Source organism: Solea solea, chromosome 11 (assembly GCF_958295425.1).
Source record: "Solea solea chromosome 11, fSolSol10.1, whole genome shotgun sequence".
Taxonomy (NCBI): domain Eukaryota; kingdom Metazoa; phylum Chordata; class Actinopteri; order Pleuronectiformes; family Soleidae; genus Solea; species Solea solea.
This window is the reverse complement of record NC_081144.1, coordinates 4755917-4776620: the sequence shown is the minus strand read 5'-3', so window position 1 is coordinate 4776620 and position 20704 is coordinate 4755917. Positions and strand designations below refer to the sequence as shown.

General features: G+C 43.0%; 1 protein-coding gene across 5 annotated transcripts; it reads left to right on the top strand.

The window, feature by feature from the left end:
- The first annotated feature begins 204 nt into the window (after nt 1–204).
- On the top strand, nt 205–19494 carry baz2a (bromodomain adjacent to zinc finger domain, 2A). Of its 5 annotated transcripts, none has more exons than XM_058642071.1 (30): nt 205–223; nt 2963–3086; nt 3791–4672; nt 6163–8160; nt 8830–9105; nt 9195–9569; nt 9677–9737; nt 10035–10143; nt 10293–10394; nt 10686–10908; nt 11010–11071; nt 11334–11399; nt 11489–11881; nt 11970–12224; nt 12481–12695; nt 12779–12853; nt 12968–13139; nt 13224–13286; nt 13376–13520; nt 13611–14221; nt 14321–14657; nt 14765–14920; nt 15043–15203; nt 15358–15423; nt 15554–15837; nt 15909–16044; nt 16397–16543; nt 16713–16945; nt 17028–17171; nt 17543–19494. In XM_058642071.1, exons 2-30 carry the CDS (start codon nt 2963–2965, stop codon nt 17700–17702), a joined length of 8031 nt encoding a protein of 2676 aa, XP_058498054.1. In that variant the 5' UTR covers nt 205–223; the 3' UTR covers nt 17703–19494. The 5 variants fall into 5 exon arrangements, with proteins under 5 accessions (XP_058498054.1, XP_058498051.1, XP_058498050.1 ...); XM_058642068.1 differs by lacking the exon at nt 205–223 and adding an exon at nt 1531–1628; XM_058642067.1 differs by lacking the exon at nt 205–223 and adding an exon at nt 1560–1735.
- Nucleotides 19495–20704: the final 1210 nt, after the last annotated feature.

The window sequence follows — 20704 nt, the reverse complement described above, 5'->3', positions numbered from 1 at the left end:
GCCCTCTTGAATAAAAATAACAGTGCTTTGTACAAGGCAAAAAAAAATAAAAGGCAAAAACTAAAGCACCTAAGCAGACATGAGAGTTAGACGAAAATAAACCCATAATAAAACAATAAAGGAACAAAGCCATAATTAAGAACAAGTGTTTCAAAAGTAAACATTTTGATGTTGAGACCTGAAAAAAACCAGTCACCCTTGGAACAAACAGGACTTTCAACAGGTAAAAACAGCTTTTACATGCATATCAGCTTTTAAATAACTGGTAATTAATTTTTAACAGAGCCTAGTGCCATTAGTGTTTAATAATTATTAATTATATGATTACTAAAAGTACCTTAGTATTACAAGTAACCATACTGGTGCAGTATTTCTACCAGGCTATTTTTTGTGGTAATGTAACGTAGCAGGCGGCTTTAGGACCCAAGAGCGTGGAGACTCCTCGGCCCTGAATATTAGCATACTTCCTTTTTTGAGGCCTGATTTCCTCGCTGTCATTTTTTTATATATGTATAATGTGACGATAATAAGCAACACCGGTTTCCTGTTGTCACCGTGAAGCACAGCAAAATAAAAGCTGAGCATTTAATTGCGTGTAATTAAAACCTGCTTTATTTTTTTATTTGAGCTTAAAACAACAAACACTCAATTTTGTTTAATTAGTGTTTAACAGAAAGTGGAATATTTGTCTTTTCAGTTTCCAGGGAAAGTGGTACTAATTAAATTTAGAAGTCAATCAAGTCAATTTTTAATAACTACAGCCAACTGGATAATACTAACAATAATCATTAGCACAATTATAATTATTGATACATTAACTAACATCATGCACCAAATTGGGTTTATGTACACATACATTTAATTTGTAAAAGACATTATTTGTAGAAGAATCCCATGTAAAGTAGCTGAGTAGTTATCATGAAAATAAAGGTTACATTTTGAGGTATTTGAGATAAATTCTAGGCTGTTTAATTAAGATTGCACTTTTAATTTTAGTTTGGTTGACAGTTACTTTGACCTAATTTGTGAATTCAATTTTCATGCACTGTAAATGTCACATTTATATTTGTACTTTTCTGAATGTGTCTGTATTTGCTAGTATTATAAGATAAGATTTATTATTCCCACAGTGGGGGAATGTACATATTCATAGCAGCAAAGATAAAGATAATACATAATAAATATGCATTTCCACATAATGTGTACAGTACAATATAGAAGGATATTAACAATATGACTTTAAAAAGTTAAAATTATAGACCAGAATATATACAGTATGGGCTTGATATTTACTGCATAAACAAGGGTTGATAAAGGTAAATAAAGGACTATCTTATCTTATCTTGAACATGATATATTATAAATGTATATTACACTTACAGTATATTGCACGTGGGGTGAGTATTTTTGTCTTTTAAATTAAATGAATTCTGAGTTAAAGTTAATAAAGTATTCTGAGTTGTACTATTGTTGTTGTTGTTGTTGTTTTGCTGTGAAGTGTGACGAGGAAAGGTGACCGGATGTGTGTGGTTATTGTTGGGACCTTTACACCGCTCGCTCTGCTCTGTGATCATGGCTGCACCGGACCACACCAGCCATGTTTGCTAATTTAAAACCCAACGGTTGGGGTAATAGTTGTTTATTATTTATCGCTGTCGCATCTTTACACGCACATCTGTCCAAGGCGAATAGTTTAGAAACATCCGCGCCGTCCAACACCCCCATGGACTGAAAGGTTGGCCAGCTTTTAAGTGAAATAGCAGGGGAAACTTTTGATGGTGGTTGGTAGCGACAGTGTGGGAGGATGATGTTCTGCAAAAAAATTGTCTGTGCGCGTGCAGCGTAAACAATGTAACTTCATCTGACTGCTAGCTTACGTTAGCCCGTGAACAAAAGAGGGCGCACGCCTCCATCTGTTAACAACGGACTTATAGTTAGTCACCGCATCTGAACCGGTTCATATTTGTTTTCACTCGGGGCGCTCCTCGTTGCCGATGGAGACACCATGGATCTAACCCAGCGCGGTTGCGGTACCTGCTGCCCGGCTATGAGCTAACATCGCAGCGTAAGCAGCCGTACTCACTCCGGTAAACATTAAGGATGCTACCAGTTAGCCACCTGGCTAGCGTGCGTTGGTTAGCTTCTATTGTGATGCTTTAGCTAAATAACCTTGGAAGTGAGGCTGGTATTATATATTTATTTTGTGTGTTACGTTGAAGTAACCCACTCGTCAAACCTGTTATCGGGTTAGTTTTTACTTAAGCTGCTAGCTCATTGGAGCAGCAGCGCTTTAAAGTGAAATGTATTTAGAGCATAGTTAGCGTGCTTTGCTAACGCGGTGCCCGTTTCTGTGTCGGCCTTCCTGGTTGAATTCGGAAATCGCGTATCCATTGATATGGCTACTTTATTTTGGGATGATAATGAAGTGATGTGGTAATAGCTCCTCGGGCCTCGGCGTGACTGTGACATATTCTCGCTAATCCCTCCATTGTTAGGCCGCCGGCTCATGGGTACGGACGCATCTGCCCGGTCATACCATTTTTAATATCAGAGTGAGGAGGCTGAGCCCATGTTAGCAGCGCCTCATCAGCGCTAATGATGAGCGACTATCGTAATATTCCGCTTGTCCATTACGGCTCGCTCGGGCCTGGCGTCTTCTGCTGCTGCTGGCTGCGACATTTTGACGGTTGTTGTTGGAACGAAATGGTGCCGTCTGTTACAACAAGCTGCGGTTGGCAAAAATGATTTATGATTGGTATTTCATTGAGGAAATCTTACGTCTTACGTAACGTCGACTATTTTCCCAAACTGGAAGGGGAAAAAAGAGAAATGAATTAAAAAACAGACGTATGACCCATATGGTGGTGATACAGTGCATATGCACCTGAATTAACAGCCATAAAAAGTACTGAGTATTAGAGTTTATGTTTTGTGTTTATTTCTACTCTTTTTGTTTTTTTAGATGGAGTCAAATAATCATTTTAACTATGGCACCCACTCTTCACCAAACTCAGGACTGAAACTCTCCTCAGGGGATTCTCTTTATACTAACGGGTCCTCCATGAGTTTTCCTCAGCAGGGGAAGAGTAAGTATTTTGTGTACCTTCGCCCAGCATCTGCATGTGGATTAAATGGCCTGTATTTACATAATAGTACTAGTACTAGTCTTCACTACAGCTTTGTCATTCACCCATTCTCACCCATCCATACAGTGCAGCTCTCATACCCATTCACACAGCTTCCAAGAACAACATGAGGTTAAGTGTCTTGCCCAAGGACACATTGGAATGTAGACTGACGGAGCCGGGAATCAAAAGCCACAATGAGATATGCCAATGAGCCACCATCAAGCATTTTACTGCCATATCAGAAATAATCTGTGTCCATACTTGTACACCTGAAAACATATGCTGTATCACATGGTCATTGGAGTGCGCATGATTTCTGTTTTCTGCTGATGCTTAAGTTATGGCCCATAGAAACCAGTCAGGGACTAATTGTAGCAGTGTTTTCATACTCATTTGTTTTTTCAGGACTTGAAAATGCTTGGTAGTGTGGACAGCAGACTTATCCTGATTGGATTTAGTTTTTTTTTTTTTAATGTATGTGTAGTACTCTGTATGTAGTCATATTTAAGTCCATGGCGCTACACTTACTTCCTCCCACCATATGGCATGTAAATTATTTGATGTGACTTTCCATCTATCCCGCAATTATTATCAACAAACTCATTGTTTTGTCATTGTAATTGCAACATTTTTAACTAAATTTATGTTCTTATGTTTGATAGATATGAATGGCGAGATTAATGTGAATGGCACCACTACTGTACTCGGGTCTGGTGTGCCCAGTTCCCACCCACCAACAGCTCCTTACCCCCACATGAGCAACCACCACCAGAGTAGCATTGGATATGACTACCTGTGGGGAGGGCACCCTCAGTATGGTCCAGCCATGGGCACATCTCCAGGTCATGGAATGCATCAGAAGCAGCCTACACCCGGGATAGCGCAGCCTCAGTCACAGCACCACTTCCAGGGTCCTGGACAGTACCAGCTTAATGGGGGTATTGAAAGCTCTCATCAGCCCCCTGTGGCAGGTCCACCAAACATGCCTCTTACTGGGAGCCAGTACTGGAACAGGAGTAACCCAGGCCAACAGCAGATGGGTTATAATTCCCACAGTGTATATGGCACCTACCAGAGTTCAGCACACCCTGGTATTACATCTTCACCACATCACCAGCAGCAGCAGTCCTTACAGCCCACACCCCATCAACCATCACAGCAACACCTCCAGTCACATCGCAGCCCACACCAACACCACCAGCAACCACAGCATTATGGCATGATGCCTAATGGGATGCCCTTCTACCAGCATCAGCCCCAGCACCCGGCCATGTCGTCTCCTCCTCAGCAGCAACAGCAACCACAACAGTCGCAGCCTCAAGGCCAGACTCACTTGATGCCCCCAGCAGGCCAGAGTTTTACCCCTCCACATGGCAGCCCTCAACGTGGCAGCCCTCAACACCCCAGTTTAGGCAGAGCAGGCACTGGCAGCCCTCTACCTGTGGGTATGTCCTCTGTAACAGTGATATCACCATCAGAGGTGCAGGATAGTGGATCACCCAAGAGCCACAACAGAGATGACAAAATGTCTTCTGTCATTCAAGGTGACCAGTTTACACTTTGTTTTCCTGGGAAAACAATGTTAATGCTTATTTGATGTTCGCAGTCCACTTTCTGTAGACATTTATTATTACGTGTAATACTGACACGTCATAAATGATTTGGGTAGTTGATTACATTTTGATATTGCATAATTTATTTCCTCATGAATCTTGATACTTAGGTTTTTCTTCTTCCTCTTTGGTTGAACTTGACATTGCACTCTTCCTGGTTGCATTACAGTTTCATGTGGCATCTGTGCACAGTTGTTGAAGTACATTTTGTTATTCAGCTAAAAGCAGCTAAGTGCTTACAACCTTGCTGGCAGTATTTTTGGTGAGCAGTCTATGCTCATCACTTTAATCAGAGTAGACGGATTGACAAACAATTGTTGTTGACATTTATTTAATGATTGCTGTCAATTTTGAAGCAGTCTCACTAAACGTTTCCTGGTTCGAAACTGTAAAATGAAGAGATGTGCTCGTTCGTGTAATGAGAACATAATGGAGTTATGTACCCATTATGATTTAGTATCATAATGGGCACATAACTCCCCATCACAATCTAATCACATTTTAAATAATTAATATATTGGAAAAAAGGTTATATTACTGAACAAATTTAATTACTAGTTGATGCCAATGAATGGTGCTGATCTACCTGCCAGTGCCTAATAGAGATGTAGTACCATTGTTAGACCAGCTGATGTCAGTGTGTGACTATTTGCTTCAATGTGTGCAAGCAAGAAAAATCAGTTGTCAATGAGGGAGTTTGCGAGGGATAGTCAATGCTGACTGAACACTTTTAATCTATAAAACATAGCATTTCTATATTAAAAGTAATTATGAATTTACTGTTTTTTTTTGGGTAGACTCAGGTGCAGTGACTCAGTCCTTTTTGAGCTTGAGCTGTACGTTCATTCATTACAGAAAATTAAAAAGAGGCCTTATTTTAGTGTTGCAGTAAGGATTGTTTTTGTTGCTTGCTTAAAGTGTAAGTTTGAGTTCCTTTGTGTTTCATTTGCCCACTTTATCCCTAAGAGTTTGTGAAGGCTGGCATAGCTTTTGATGGATCCACCGATTAATGAGTGAAAAGATTTTTAATGTCTCCTGATGTTTATGACTAGAAAATAAACAACTATGTCTGTTATAGATGATTACCATAAATAGACTGTGTGTAAAGATGCTATATGTCAAGACAAAGCTGATAATGAAGGAGAAATCTTAGTGCTTGACTCAATACAGTAACTCAGTTGGCTGACTTGTGGTTTTTGGGACAGCAAGCCTATAGATTCACATAAATAATCCTATTATTGCTATACAGATGCTGCTGTTCAAATCCCCTTTAAATCTTTTGTTAGTTTTGTCTTGTATTGTGCATAATGGGTTTTTCTTTAAATGTTTTTGTCTATAAGTGTTTTTCTTTCCACTTTAAATGTCTACGTCTATTGTGAATAACAATAGTCTGTGTTGCTGTTTTGTTGATTGTCTTTCAGGGCACACAACGGAAGCTGTCAAAGAGGTTGATGCAAGCTTTAATGGCAGCGAAAGGGCACCTGTTGCCCTAAAGCTACCCAAAAGTGACAGTTACTCATCCAAAACAGCTGCGGCTCATGTGGGACCCGTGAATGATCATGGACAGAAGTCTGACCAGACAGCAGCTCAGTGTCCAGAGCTGGCTTCTCCTGTCAAAGATGCAGAAGTTAATCCATCTCCACGGTGCCCGTCATCTCAGCTCTCCATGTCTTCATCCCCTGCAGTTGTGTCGACATCATTAACCAAGGCCTCTGCAGCTCCAACTGTCTCTGGATCTCCCACATCTGCACCTGGACCCCCAACTGTTTCATCCCCTAGTGAGGAATCTACTCAGTCACAAATCTCAGCATCCCACAGTGTGTCCTCTGTGCCGTCTCCTCCTGTAATTGTGCAAGGCCTTAAAACTCTCCCTTCTGTTGAAACTGAAGTAGCACCTGCTGGAACCAAAAATCTGTCAGCACGGTCCTCTTCCTTCCCCCTTCAAGGATCGCTTCAAAAATTGTCTACGCCCCTAGCTTCGAGTAATAATGAGTCTAGTCCTGCCACACTCTCCCCTGTACCTTTGGTCTCTTCTCCTTCGGAGTCAATGACCCATCTTTCAGCATTGCCTCCTGTAGCTTCTGGACCTAGTACAGCTATCTCAACTTCTGCTCCCATCTCGTCTCTTCAGCAGATGGTTCAAGGGTCTTACATGTCTTGCTTTCCCAAAACATCTGGAGCTCGGCATGACAAGCCAGGTCCTCCTAAATTGATATCTACCATAACATCAGTGCGGGCAAATTATTCATCAGCTGGTCCGGGTCCATCGCCATCCCCATCTGCAACTTCCATGTCTGTGTCTGTTGCACCTTCTGTTATAAATAAACCATGTGCACCTGTGCCCACATACCATCACCAGACACACACTCCTCCAGCTGTTGACACTGGTATTCCCACTGCCTCTGCAGTATCCCATGAAAGCTCTACAGTCCAACCTCTGCCTACCCTACCTCTTCTAACCACTCAAGCCTCCAGGACTGCACTTGTGCCCACCCCTCCTGCCTTTGTTTCTTTGCCTCCTACAATGGGTACGTCCTCTAGAATGGTCCAAGGTTCTGACTCTGAGCAGCATCCACCTAATACCACTCCTTGTGTACAGTTGTCTCCCAAGTCAGAGTACCATGGTCATAATGAGAAAAATGAAGTGCTGAGTAATAAGAGAAATGAAAAAGCAGAAGAATACCTCCCTCGGCTTGATTCAAACTCCAAGACACCACAGAAGGTGGAAACTGCTGAGACTCCTAAATCTGATGTCTTCTGTCACAAATCCTTCTCTGATCTTTCTGGAAAGTCTTTGCAGACCACAGTTGCTTCTGATCAAACTGCCAAGAGAAAATCGAAGGATGTTGAAAAGCATCAAATGCAAAGTACGGTTATTGATATCTCAGAAACAGAAAACTCCATGTTGGGACAAACTCCATTCAGAAAGTCCCCACAGCTTCACAGCACAAGGGTAGAACATTTGACTGAAGATAGTTTTGATAACTCCCAACATGCTGCTTCTCAATCTGATGGCAGTTTATCATATGACACCCCTTCTAAGATTGAAGTCAGCCCTGTTTTTGAAAAAAAGTCTCTTTTAGAAGGTGACAGCTCCTGCATAGATGACTCCACTCACTTTGACAACAGCTTTCACCTGAGAAGTGAGACTTCTCAGTTTGACAGCACTTCATATGCTGAGGAAGAACCATCTACTGCATTTGACACCACTAGAGACAGCAGCTTCTCTCTGGAAGAGTCCAGAGATGACATGTTGGATTCCACCAGAGGAGAGGAAACATCTGAGGCAGAAGAGACCAGGAACATTTGCCATGTTATGGGGGCATCCATGCTGGAATCTTCACTGAACAGCAGCGCTCAGATGGAAGAGCCCTCTGTCGATGCAAGTGATGGGTCCAAATCTCATAGTGGCCATCAAGGTAGAGTTTAAAGTTCCTGATCATGCAAATACTATCTAGTGATTTGACAAGCTGTAAATAGTAACTAAGATTAGGGCTGGGTGGTATACCGAGTTTTAAAATTATACAGATACATTTTCATATGCAGTATTAAATTACACATTACCATTATACTGTTGCTATAAAGCTTTGCTTGTGTTTGCATCTGAGAAAAGGACAGCGGAGTCCTCAGTCAGCGGTACAGCTGGGACAAGCACATCTCTCACTCCCTCTCCTTCCCATGTCGCTCACAACTGTGTTCTGAGTGACATGGGAGCAGTGAAGCATGTTTTAAGAAGAGGATGAGCACCTGCACTCTCACAACCCTAAATGGAATCCTTGGATGCATTCTTACACAAAGTATCACCCAATCTTGAATTTATTTGTCGCCACAGTCTCAATTTTAACACCGATAAAGATGTGATTTATTTCTCTAATGGTTAGCAATTTTGTTTCATGCGAGAGCCGTGAGTCTAACATGATTTTTGGCCTTACTAAGATGAATGAAGAATGATGCATCTCCACATTTCTCTTCTCTCTTTTTCTTTCCTTTTGAGTTCTTGGTCTTCCTATCTTTTATTCAAATTATTTGACCAATTAAATGTAATTTATGCTAACACAATCTAATGTCATTGTTTCATCTTAAATTAGTACCTGAAGCAGAGTGGGAGACCAGAGGACACGATACCCCAGACTTGGCTGGACGGATAAAAATTAAAACCACTGTTGATGAGTCCATGACTCTGCCAAGTTTCAACATGAGAGATGAGAACTTCATCGCTTTCAGTACCCCAGTAGAGAGCCCTGCTGTACACCCACTCCAACCTGTAACGGATCAGATTGTCTCGGCTGCAAGAGGACATCTTGCAACACCAGGAAAACCACGCAAACCTCGAACACCAAAGACAATATGGATTAAAACCCCAGGTATTTGACATTACAGTTTCTACAAACATTTGATTTAGAAATGTTTCATTTTGTTTAAGGTCATTGTTTTTCCCCCTTCTTTTTACAAGTTCCAGAGGAGGCCCAGCGAAAACCTCGGACTCGAACCCCTAAAGTGGAGAAAATCAAGCTTGAACGTGGAGGCATTAAAGAGCAAAGGTCCACTGGCAGAAAGAGGAAGAAGGTCCTCGAAGTGGATGCAAAAGAAACATCAGAAGTATCTGGAGACGCTGGGTCTCAGACAGGAGAGGTTGATTCAATTACAGCCACGATTGAAGCTGTTTTGGCCAACGCTGCTTCAGCTGTTAACACAGCAGGGGAGAAACTGAAAAAGGTGAAAAGAGTCAAGAAACAAGACGGAGATATGGTTAAAACACCTAAACAAGATGCTGAAACGACAACGGCTGATGATGCTGAGGAAAATGATGACGACAGCTCAACTACAGGTAGTAAAGACTGTTAGGAAGGGCACGTTATCTGATGGTGTTTAGTTGAAACATGATGCCAAAGGTTAATAGTCTCAAACAAAGTCTGGTTGTGTATATTTTTCCAGGTGAATCTAACAGACGAAGGGTTGCGACAGAAGCTCAGGTCCAGTTCCCATTGTTGCACGGGTAATTATACTTGTACTGTAAATTAAATATAATTCAATAAGGAATCCAGTCTTTTTGTCGAAGAGTTAATTTCAATTAAAGATCATATTTTGCATCACCAAATTATCCTCCTATAGGATCTAATGAGAGGTCGGGTCCTTTTCAGGTTTTGTCCAAGGTCCCAAAAATCCTTTTTTAATTAAAGTTTGCAAATGTGTGGATTGTCTACTCTATTCTAGCTCTTGGTTCTTGGCCATACTTTTGTGTCCAGAAAATCTATTATGACAGGAATGTAATGGTAAACACTCTAATCCATAGGTGGAAGAGGGAAATTCGAGTGAAGAAAACTGATAATCGCATGAAGGGTGAAACCTGGTATTACACACCGTGTGGAAGAAGGATGAAGCAGTTCCCTGAAATAGCTAAGGTGAATTTTGCACCTCTACAAAAAAACATCAAGGTTATCATAATGGACTGAAATTTGTCGCATACAACAAATGGTACCTGGGTTGCTGAGACAATGACTATTTTTCTTAATCTCTGTCTTGTCTTCTGTCATCTCATTGCTTTGTTCAGTACTTGAAGAGACACACGGACAGCGTGGTGAGCAGGGAGCATTTCAGCTTTAGCCCACGCATGCCTGTAGGGGACTTCTATGAAGAGAGAGAAACTCCTGAGGTGTGTATTTCTTTTGCTCATTTTTATCATACAGTGACTTTCTTGACATTGTCTGATCCACACTACATTCACAAACAAAGAGAATCACTGGCTGCAAGATGACTGTGAATGATATTACGTGTTACTATCATAGAGCCTGATTCATTGATGGTTGGTAGATTATTTTTAATTAACGACCACTAGTGAGAACTACTGTGCAGTTAAACCAATTAAAAATTCTAATTATAATACTAAAAATGTGTGGAAGACATTATGGAAGATAGTGATTCATTGTTCCCCACTGTGTCACAGGGTATGAACTGGGTCCTCTTGGCTAATGAGGAGGTTCCCTCCATGATCATGGCCATCACTGGCCGGCGAGGTCGACCTCCAAACCCTGATAAAGAGAAACCCCGCAGAGTTCGTGGTGTGAGGGGAGGAGAGCCCCGTCGCCCTGGTAGACCTCCCAAAACCAAGATGATTGACCTCCTCAGCAAAGTTGACGCGAAGCTGTTGAACCGACTTGAGGCTAAGGGTGAGTGGGTTCTGAGCAATAGAGCAATGCATGTATCAGGGTGTGTTATGCAACCTCAAGCTCTGTGTATCTAGCTAACTCTTTTGCATTTCCTTTAATAGAGGCTCTTTCAGAAGAGGAAAAGGAGAAACTTGCAAAAATCAAAAAGAAAATGAAGAGAAAGGTATGCAGTCCAGACTTTGTGTGTACTGCATATGACCTGTTATGGCAGGGGTCCCAAAAGGACAGGACTGCACTCAATATGTTCCTGACTGATTGGTGTGGGAGAGGGGGCGCTACAGAGCTGATAGTAAACTACATCTAATGTCATGTTAAGATATACTGAATAAACCATAGTAAGAATGTTTCGCGGACCAGACCCTGGCCTGGGGGTTAGGAAACTGTTATTATATATGATAATACTGATTTTATTGCTTTTGTTTCAGGCAAGAATAAAGAAAAGGGAGGATGCCAAGATTAAAAAAATGAAAGAGGAAAAAAAGAGAGCCAAGGTAAAGATAAAAATACGATGATTTATCTGCAGTGTCCTTAGAACCACCTTTTCCTAACCAGTTGTTCCTTCTCTGCATTTTGTTCTCAGCTTGAGCAAGCAGCGAAGAGCCTACAGGCAAAGGCTGAACCGACTGACCCGACGGCTCCAAAGGTCACACAGCCAACATCGGTGTCTGCTGCTGAGCCGAAGAAGCCAGGCCGCAGAAGGTCAGTCAAGGTTGAGGCTCCTCCACCAGTACAGCAGACAGACGAGGAGAGGATAGCCCAGGGTAAGAGGGTGTTGGGTGCTCGGAGCAAAGCAAAGGCTATGGCTAAAGCTCAGGCTGAGGCAGAGGCGGCAGCTCGGGCTGCTCTGTCAGCGAAGAGAGCCGCAGAGAGGAGAGCTCAGGCCCAGAGACGTCTGGAGGAACGAAAGAGGCAGCAGTTGATCGCGGATGAGCTAAAGAAGCCCACAGAGGACATGTGTCTCACTGACCATAAAGTAAGTTTAACCCAATCTGTTGATATCTTGTCTGACTGCACAGGTTTTGTCAGCTTGATCATAACCTCTAAGCTTTGTCTCCACCTAGCTATTACCGGAGCTGTCCCGTATTCCTGGTGTGGTTCTTTCCGGTACTGCCTTTGCACACTGCCTGACTGTGGTTGAGTTCCTTCAAGGCTATGGAAAGGTGATCGGCCTCAATATACCCAAGGACATCCCCAGCCTTGCTACCTTACAGGAAGGCCTCCTCGGCCTGGGCGATAGTCAAGGAGAAGTGCAAGACCTTCTGATAAAGCTTGTGGAGGCTGCGCTCCATGACCCAGGCCTTCCAACGTATTATCAGGTGTGAGTTTAGAGCTGAAACAAACACTTTTGTGCAATTTAAAAGAGTTAACATGACCATGAAGTTATAGTAGATGGATTTAAACATTTTAAAACAGTGCCTCAGAGTTATCCTTGACTTTATTCCTACATTAATCCCCATCCAAAGAGCACCTCTCACCAGCTTAATGCAAATCCACAAAGTGCTCTGTACTCTGAGAGTTTTCAAAGAATAATGTAGCCTTTACCTGTTTTCTTCTTGCTTTTCCAACCTTTAGTCAGTGAAGATCCTTGGAGAAAAGCTGGCTGATTTAGAGCTGACCCGCAGCACAGTTTCAGAAGCACTCCGCATCTTTTTGGAATCTAATGGTTATGAGACGGAGGTGTGCAACACACTGCGGACCAAAACCTTTCATGCTCTGCCCCCTGACACCAAGGCAGCCATCCTGGGTTTCCTGGTGGATGAGCTTAACGGTAGCAACATTGTGACGAGGTTAGGCCAAGATCTATATACAAAAAAAAAAAAGTATTTTTCACATTGGTACTATATTATAATGTATGTATTTTATATTTCAGTGACATTGACAACACATTGGAAAACATGGCAACCTATAGGAAGAATAAGTGGATCATTGAGGGGAAGTTGCGAAAGTAAGATGATAACCTCTCCTCATACAGAAAATATGAAAAAATATACCGCTCACAATTTTTCAATGCTGAAAACACAGGCAATTTTGCTGATTGTGAATGTTTCCTGTCTGTCAGGCTGAAGGCGGCGTTGGCGCGTCGTACTGGACGTTCAGAGGAAGAGCTGTGTTTTGAGGAGAGGCGACGCAGTGCCAGAGTGGCCGACGAGGAGATCAGTTTGGAGGAGGGTGGTGTGCCCATGGAGAGAGGCAACCGACGTGGACGTAAAGAGGAGCCAAAACCCACTGATGTATGTATCTGGTCTAGTGTTTATTTGTTTGCTTTTTATAATGATAACACACTAATTCTATGTGTTAAATTTTTCCTGCTACAGAGTGAGAGTCCTACCAATGCCAGCGTTCCAGAGCTTGAAAGGCAGATAGATAAGCTAACCAAGGTAAGACCGATGCTATGCTGACACATTGTTTTTTATGCTTATGTTGCCTTTATATTAACACATTCTTTCTCTTCTTTGCATCTCCATAGCGACAAGTATTTTTCCGTAAAAAGCTGCTACAGTCGTCTCATTCCATGCGGACCATATTGTTAGGCCAGGACCGTTACCAGCGCAGATACTTGGCTTTCCCTCACCTCGGAGGAGTTCTAGTTGAAGGGCCAGAGGAGCTTTTGAGTGAGTTTGAAATTAAATAGTCTTTTAAACTGAACACATCAATTACATTTCCTTTTTTAATTTACCTTTTCTTCACATTTCATCTTGTAGCTTCAGGAGATGTCCTCATAGCTGAGGTGCCTGTCACCTTTCTCAAAAAGGAGCCCAAAGTAGAAGAGGTTCCCGTGCCTACCACTCCCCCCCCTACTCTGCCATCCTTGCCTTCCTCTCCTTCCTCTGCTGCCCCTGCACAGAACCAGACCCTGTCTCCAGAGGAGGACCCGCTCCCTGGCACTGCATCCCTCATGAGCAGGCCAAGAGGACGAGGTCGCCCCCGAAAAATCAAACCAGAAGTGGAGCTCCACCTCCGCACGGCAAAGATCCGTCGACGGCGTCGAAGTAGTGCCAGGTCTGGAGGCGAAGAAGGGCCGGGATCACCGACCCTCTGCACACAAGACCTCACACAGTCTGCTTTCCTGAACTGGCTCAGCCAGTCGCAGGAAACGCTGGCAAATGGCACCTGTTCAGCAGCAGCAGGGGAAGCCCCCGAGGGGAATCGACCAGATGAGAGTGTGAAGGAGATGGCAGAGAAACAGGGACAGTGGTTCAACCTGCTTCCTAAACAACCATGTGATGATAACTCCCTCGCTGAGCCCCAGATCACCGCCTCACCCAGCTCACCCCCTAAACTCCACCCTGCACTTGCTGCTCTGCCCATACAGGTTTGACCACCACAATAAACACATATACTTCTAAATATTGAATAACTTTGTCTTGAACTGTTACTTTTACCACATTAATGTATTTGTCTTACCCTTCAGCCGGATCCACTCTTGCCTGGTGCTGCTCCTGCTGAACCTGTCGTTCCAGCGACACCGCAGGATGTTCCCCTGACAACAACCGCTCCTGAAGTTCCTGTCAGTTCTCCACCCCCACTCTCTCAGCCTTATCCAGCTCCCATTCCCCCTGCTGCGGTCGCTCCCACCACCCCTGCCAGGCCAGTTCGCAGGCGGAGGAGAGGCAGCAGAGGCAGCAGTCCTGCACGAAGGGGACCACGAGGAGCTGCAGCCAAACGCCGTGGCCGCCCCCCCAACTCTGTGTTCCAGGAGCTTGAGCAGCAGTTTTTCACTCAGCTTGTGGTCAAGCCCATTCCAGCATGTGAGTAGTGGTTAACTATTAGACAGTTCAGAGCTAGTTCCAGGGCTCTGGAGTACAAAAGAGATTTATTTTTGTCATGTTGTGTAAGTCATCATTTTATTTTCCAGCAATGGTGCGTGGTTGGTGGTGGATCAAGGATCCAGAAGAACTGTACAGCACCTTACAGGCCCTCCATCCAAGAGGCATCAGAGAGAGGGTCCTCCATAAGCATTTAGCAAAGCATATGGAGAGTTTAGCTGAGCTGTGCACCAAATCTATTGACGGTGAGTGTTGTTTTTTGTTTTGTTTGACATCTAAATAAGTGATTCTCTGTATGTCCGGAGATCTTCATCTGCATGTTTCCTGTATTTGTCCTCACAACTATTTCTGTCTTGTTTATGGTTAGACACAATATTTGAGTTGAAGGTAGAGGACAAAGAAGTTCTAATGGAGGCTCTACAGCAACCGTGGCAAGTGCAAGAGAGGGCCATGGAGACTGACATCAGCGCACTGCAGTGGGTTGAGGACCTGGAGCAGCGAGTTATTGCAGCTGACCTCCATCTGAAGGTGAGAAATCACACCTGTTCTGCATCATCTTAATCACAATGGCCACAATCGCAAGAAAATAACATTACATGTTTTTGAAAAAGTAGGATCTTTATTTTTGCTCAGTCAAGATATCCACAAGTCACATGTACATCCTTGCCTGTGTTTTCTGAAGGCACCACCTCAGAATGTGATCACTGATGCTGACTCTAACACCGAGACACCAATGGCAGAATTTCAGGTAACTAATTAAAAAAGTTAATAATTTCTTGGGAAAACTTGGAAAATAAATGAAATGTAATTCCTGTGTCATTGTGTTTGCTGTTAGAGATTTATAACCTCATCCTGACTTTCCTCCGCTCCCTTTTAAGCCATACACAATCCCAGATCCAGACTCCAATCGGGATGATCTCCAGTACTACGAACACGACGCCGACCCGCGCGATGACTGGATTGTGCGAACTAAGAAGGAGTGGTCCGGCCTGCCTCGTATCGCCACACACCCCCTGGACCTGGCCATGCTGCGGCTGGCCAACCTCGAGCGAAACATCGAACGGCGCTACCTGAAGGAGCCGCTGTGGAACCCAGCTGAGGTGATGCGCCTCGCTCCTCTCACCCCGACGCCAGGAGAAGAGCATCCAATGGATGTCATTAGGTAGGTAGAAAAGACAGTCTGTCATTAGTTCTCTTTTTAGATGAAATGTTAACATTTTTCCTATTTTCTAGTCTGGAAAGTGAAATCACCTCCCGCCTACGAACTTGGCGTCAGGCTCTGGATCGCTGTCGTAGTGCTCCACAGCTCTGTTTGTGTTTGCTTCAGCTGGAGAAAGCAATCGCCTGGGAAAGATCAGTCACTAAAGTGGTGAGTAACGATTGTTGCTCGACTCAGGTGTTGTGGGCCCTGAGCACAGCAGCTGTTTTGACATGTTACTGATCACATTAATGATGGCTCTGTTCTGTTCCCAGCCATCATTAATATCATATATTTCACCTTTTCCTTCTACAACCTGTCAAACCTGTGCACCTAATTCACTGCATAATTAAAACTAAAGGCCGGGTTTTCATCAAAAACATTTTTGGGACGTAGGATACATTTTGGATTCTTACTCAGGGTTTTTCTTAATAGCTGAGGTCTTAATAGCTTTTCTCATTATCTTTTGTTTTAGGATCATTTTCTTTTACAATAAGGATGTCTTTGCTCTTTCTTTTATTAGACATGCCAGGTTTGCAGGAAGGGAGACAATGACGACTGCCTGTTGCTGTGTGATGGCTGCGATCGTGGCTGCCACATGTATTGCCTGAGGCCCAAACTCACTCAGGTGCCAGAGGGAGACTGGTTTTGTCCGACATGCGTTGCCAGGGTAAGATCCGGTCCTGTGAGGCTCAATTAAGAAGCAATTTCAAATTGAACAAAACTTGATATTATTGATATTATGGATCTAAGAGCGTGTTTCCTTAGAATTAATTCTGTGCCGCATTTGACTCAGTTCAGTCTCCATATATGTTTATCTGTATATCTGTCTCATTCAGGAGGAGGGTGAGTTGCAGCGATTGTCGAAAACAAGGACCAGGGTGAAGAAGAGAAAGTACGAAGACGAGAGCTCTGAAGATGAAACGACAGCGCGGCGTAGTTCTGGCATGGCGACGCGAAACAAGGAGACCGCCTCACCCTCGTCTTCTCGCTACTCCGGAGAAGGATGTGGCACCAACGCGAAGCGCCGACGCATGATGACCCGCAACCAGCCGGACCTCACCTTCTGCGAGTGAGTTTTTCCTCTGTCACAGCAGAAGGGTCATATTATTTTAAAACAGCATAATTAATCTTGTATGTTTATGTATGTTTAGGATCATTCTAATGGAGATGGAAGCTCATGCAGACGCCTGGCCGTTCCTTGAACCTGTGAACCCACGACTGGTGCCAGGATACCGCCGCATCGTCAAGAACCCCATGGACTTCCTCACCATGAGAGAGAGACTGCTACAGGGAGGGTAAGAGGAGATAATGCACCGTGTTTTATTTTTTCATTCTCTCTCATGGACAGTAGTTGAGCGTTTATTGTCTGATTAAATAGTAGTGGATTTTTTACCTGGAAAGCTGTGCCACTGTTGATCAGAAAAAGATATGCTACAAAACTTTCCCTTTCCTGTCGCATCCAACCCTTACCCTAAGACCAGTGGAGGCACTTTGCATGCCTACAACAATAGCAAACATCGAGGAAGTGCAAATATACATAAATACATAGAGAACGAAGAGTTTATCCCAAAGATACATACAAATGCAACAGCAGAAAAGCCAGATGGAATTACTTGTCTGTGCTGCTTTTAACACCAGCCCTCTCTCTCTTGTTTCCTGGCCTCAGGTACTCCAGCTGTGAGGAGTTTGCTGCCGACGCTCAGCTGGTCTTCAACAATTGTGAGCTGTTCAATGAGGACACGTCGGAGGTGGGCACAGCCGGACACTCCATGAGGCGCTTCTTTGAGAGCCGCTGGGCGGAGTTCTACTCGAATAAGGACAAATAGGTGCCTACGGCGTTCTCCTCAGTGGTGTGGCTGTAGATTGTTGGTGCTTTTACAGTCCCAGTCACGTTCTCTCTCTCTCTGTTACTGCTAAGACTGTCGGTAGGTTCTTCCAGCCCATGTGTATTCTCTCATGTATAGGTATTTATGTATAGATTTTTGGCTATTTGTCTGTTATTGTTGCCTCCACTGGCTGAATCTTTTTCCGGGCCCACAGCTAAACCGGCTTGAACTTGTACCATTCCCTGTCACAGAGAGGGAGAACATGCCTCTCGTCACATTGCCTTCCTTGCTTCCCTTCCTTTCTCCCTCCCTCCCTCCTGTTGTGTCCTCATCCTCACCTCAGCACCTCATCCCCCATTTGCGCTCTTCTAGTCATGTCGTGTCACAAACCTCTGTCGTTGCAAAGCCTTTGGTCAAGCCCTGCTGCGGGTAATGACACGGTCTCAGGCCCCCGGGTATTTTGGCTCTCAGACTCGTACCGAAGCTAAGGGACTGATCACACCGTTGTAGCTTAACTGCTGCATTCTGGACCTGCTTAGCATCGCTCAATGACAAATTGGATCAAAAACTCCTCACAGAGCTTTTGCCATTTCTTACCTGTTCAATGGAAATGTAATGTAATGTGGTCTTATGCCTAGAAGTAATTTTTTGCTCAATATATTTTTATTATATATTCTATATATAAATATATATAAAGATTACAATAGCTGGGATTATTTAATAGCAATAGCTTGTATTGAATGTGTACAGATTATCTAATAGAGATGTCTTGTCATTTTATGAAAAGGCCAGTTAAACTAAAAGGAATCTGTTTTTGGACTGTCACGAGTAGACGTTTAACCTCCACCTCAAGTCTTGCACGAACACCTACACACTTTTCACCAACACACACACACACACACTCACTCACACACAAACACACACACCTGCTGCTGTGTGAAAGACACTGGTTTCTGAAACTGGAGGATTTTTAATGTTGGTCGGTCAGTTTGGGGGGGAGGGGGCGGGGTTGACATTTCACTCTCCCTCCTGTTTGAGCGTAAATCAGCTTGTTTGACCAGATCTGTGTCTCAACAGACAAAACAGACTGTTGAGAGAACACAGCTCGCACTGAGAATTTGCTCTTTTATAAAAAATGAAAATGCCTCAAGTCAAGATGGTGTTTGCAGTTTTAAAACTACAAGCGGGCAACTGATCCATATTTGTCTGTAGCTCGTCAGAACGGGTGAAACCATCTACGGGTGGTTATATGCAAGGCTGAAATCCTCTCATTTTAAAGACTAGATTTTCAACTGAGGTCTGATACTGAAGCACTGGGCAGCGGGCACATCCCTGCCCAGTTTTCTGACTTGCATTCCTTTTATTGTTTTTGTTCTTTGCTGTTTAAGGGCCAATGTACAATGTTTGCGCAGCATGGTTGGTGTTCGATGAAGGCGTTGGGACGACTCCATAGTCCAGGTTTTTATTTAAACTTGTTTCTTACACTGAACTCAAATCTGTTGACAGGAAACAAAAGTTTGAGGTTCCTTATTACACTTAAAGGGACGAGACGTTTTTTCAAAAAAGAAAAAAAAAGACATGACGACCAAATGTGGTGTTAAGTGAATTTTTAATAATGTACAGTTTTTGGTGACTTTAAATTTGTTCCTTTATATTTTTAGGACCAATTCATCATTTTTAAGAGCAGGTATTCCAAGACTCTGTTGTACTAAGGTGATGTAACATGTGTGCATCTGTAGAATGTACTGTGAGTTGAATAAAAACCACACCTAGTAGAGGGTATTTGCTCCCATCTTTGCTTCCTCTTCATAATGATCTTTAGTTTTGGGTTTCCTTCATGTGCCCCAGTTTGATCAAGCCCTTGGTGGCTTCTATTAATTTTGTTAAAGTGAACTCTTGATCACTGCATGCTGGGATACATACACATATACTGTGTATGTATATGTGTATATATATGTACATATACATGTATATGTATATATGTATATGTATATATACATATACATATATGTATATGTGTGTATATATATGTGTATGTATGTATGTGTGTATATATGTATATATATGTATATATGTGTATGTATGTGTGTGTATATATATATATATATATATACTGTATATATGTATATATATATATATATATAAGTATGTGTATATATGTATGTGTGTGTGTGTGTTATGTGTGTGTGTGTGTATATACATGTATATATTTGTATGAGTAAAAAGGGTAACATGGAAGCAGGCCAATAATCACTTTATATAAAAAAAAAAAAAAAAACACCCACAGGTGGCAAGAGGAAGTCGTCTTACCCTGCAGCATAACTGTCCAAAATACAAAGCCAGTTGTGTGAGAGTGAGTGAGCCATCACTTCAAATACCTGGATATTTATAGTATATTGTGTAATCTTAAAGTTAGAAAAAAACCAAGCTTGACTTCAAGCTTCATTTGAAGCAAAGTCATTTGCACAACATTTAAAAACCCTTTAAGTATTTGACCGATTGGGTAAGAATTGCTGCACCACAGTGCATTACTATGTCAAAGGGGGAAAAATCTGACTGAATTAGTGATATTTCATGGTGAGACTTCAGATTATAACAGAGGACTCCTCCTCTCAGCCAGCCCCCCCCACACACACACACCTTTTCCCGGGGTGTCCGGGAACTACGGTTGCTGTAGAAACAAGGCAGTGTGAGATGTGACCTCAACAAAGCAACGTGTTTTGTTTAGTTTTTTTTGCCTTAGATACATATAAAAGGTTTATTTTAAGGCTGCATGAACCAAATATTTTATTTTAAAGCTTTTTCATTTGTGTGTATAATTGTCACACACTTCTCTACTGTACCTATTGTGTTTATGGTGCTGCAGTATGTCACGTTTAAGGGAGAAGAGGGAGATCTGGTGAAGTGTTTGGAAGGGCCTCTACGGCTCCCTGGAGAGTCCTGTCTGTGGCACATGCTGCTGGATGCTGCCATCACTCCCAGCTGCTCTACAGTGGGACAAA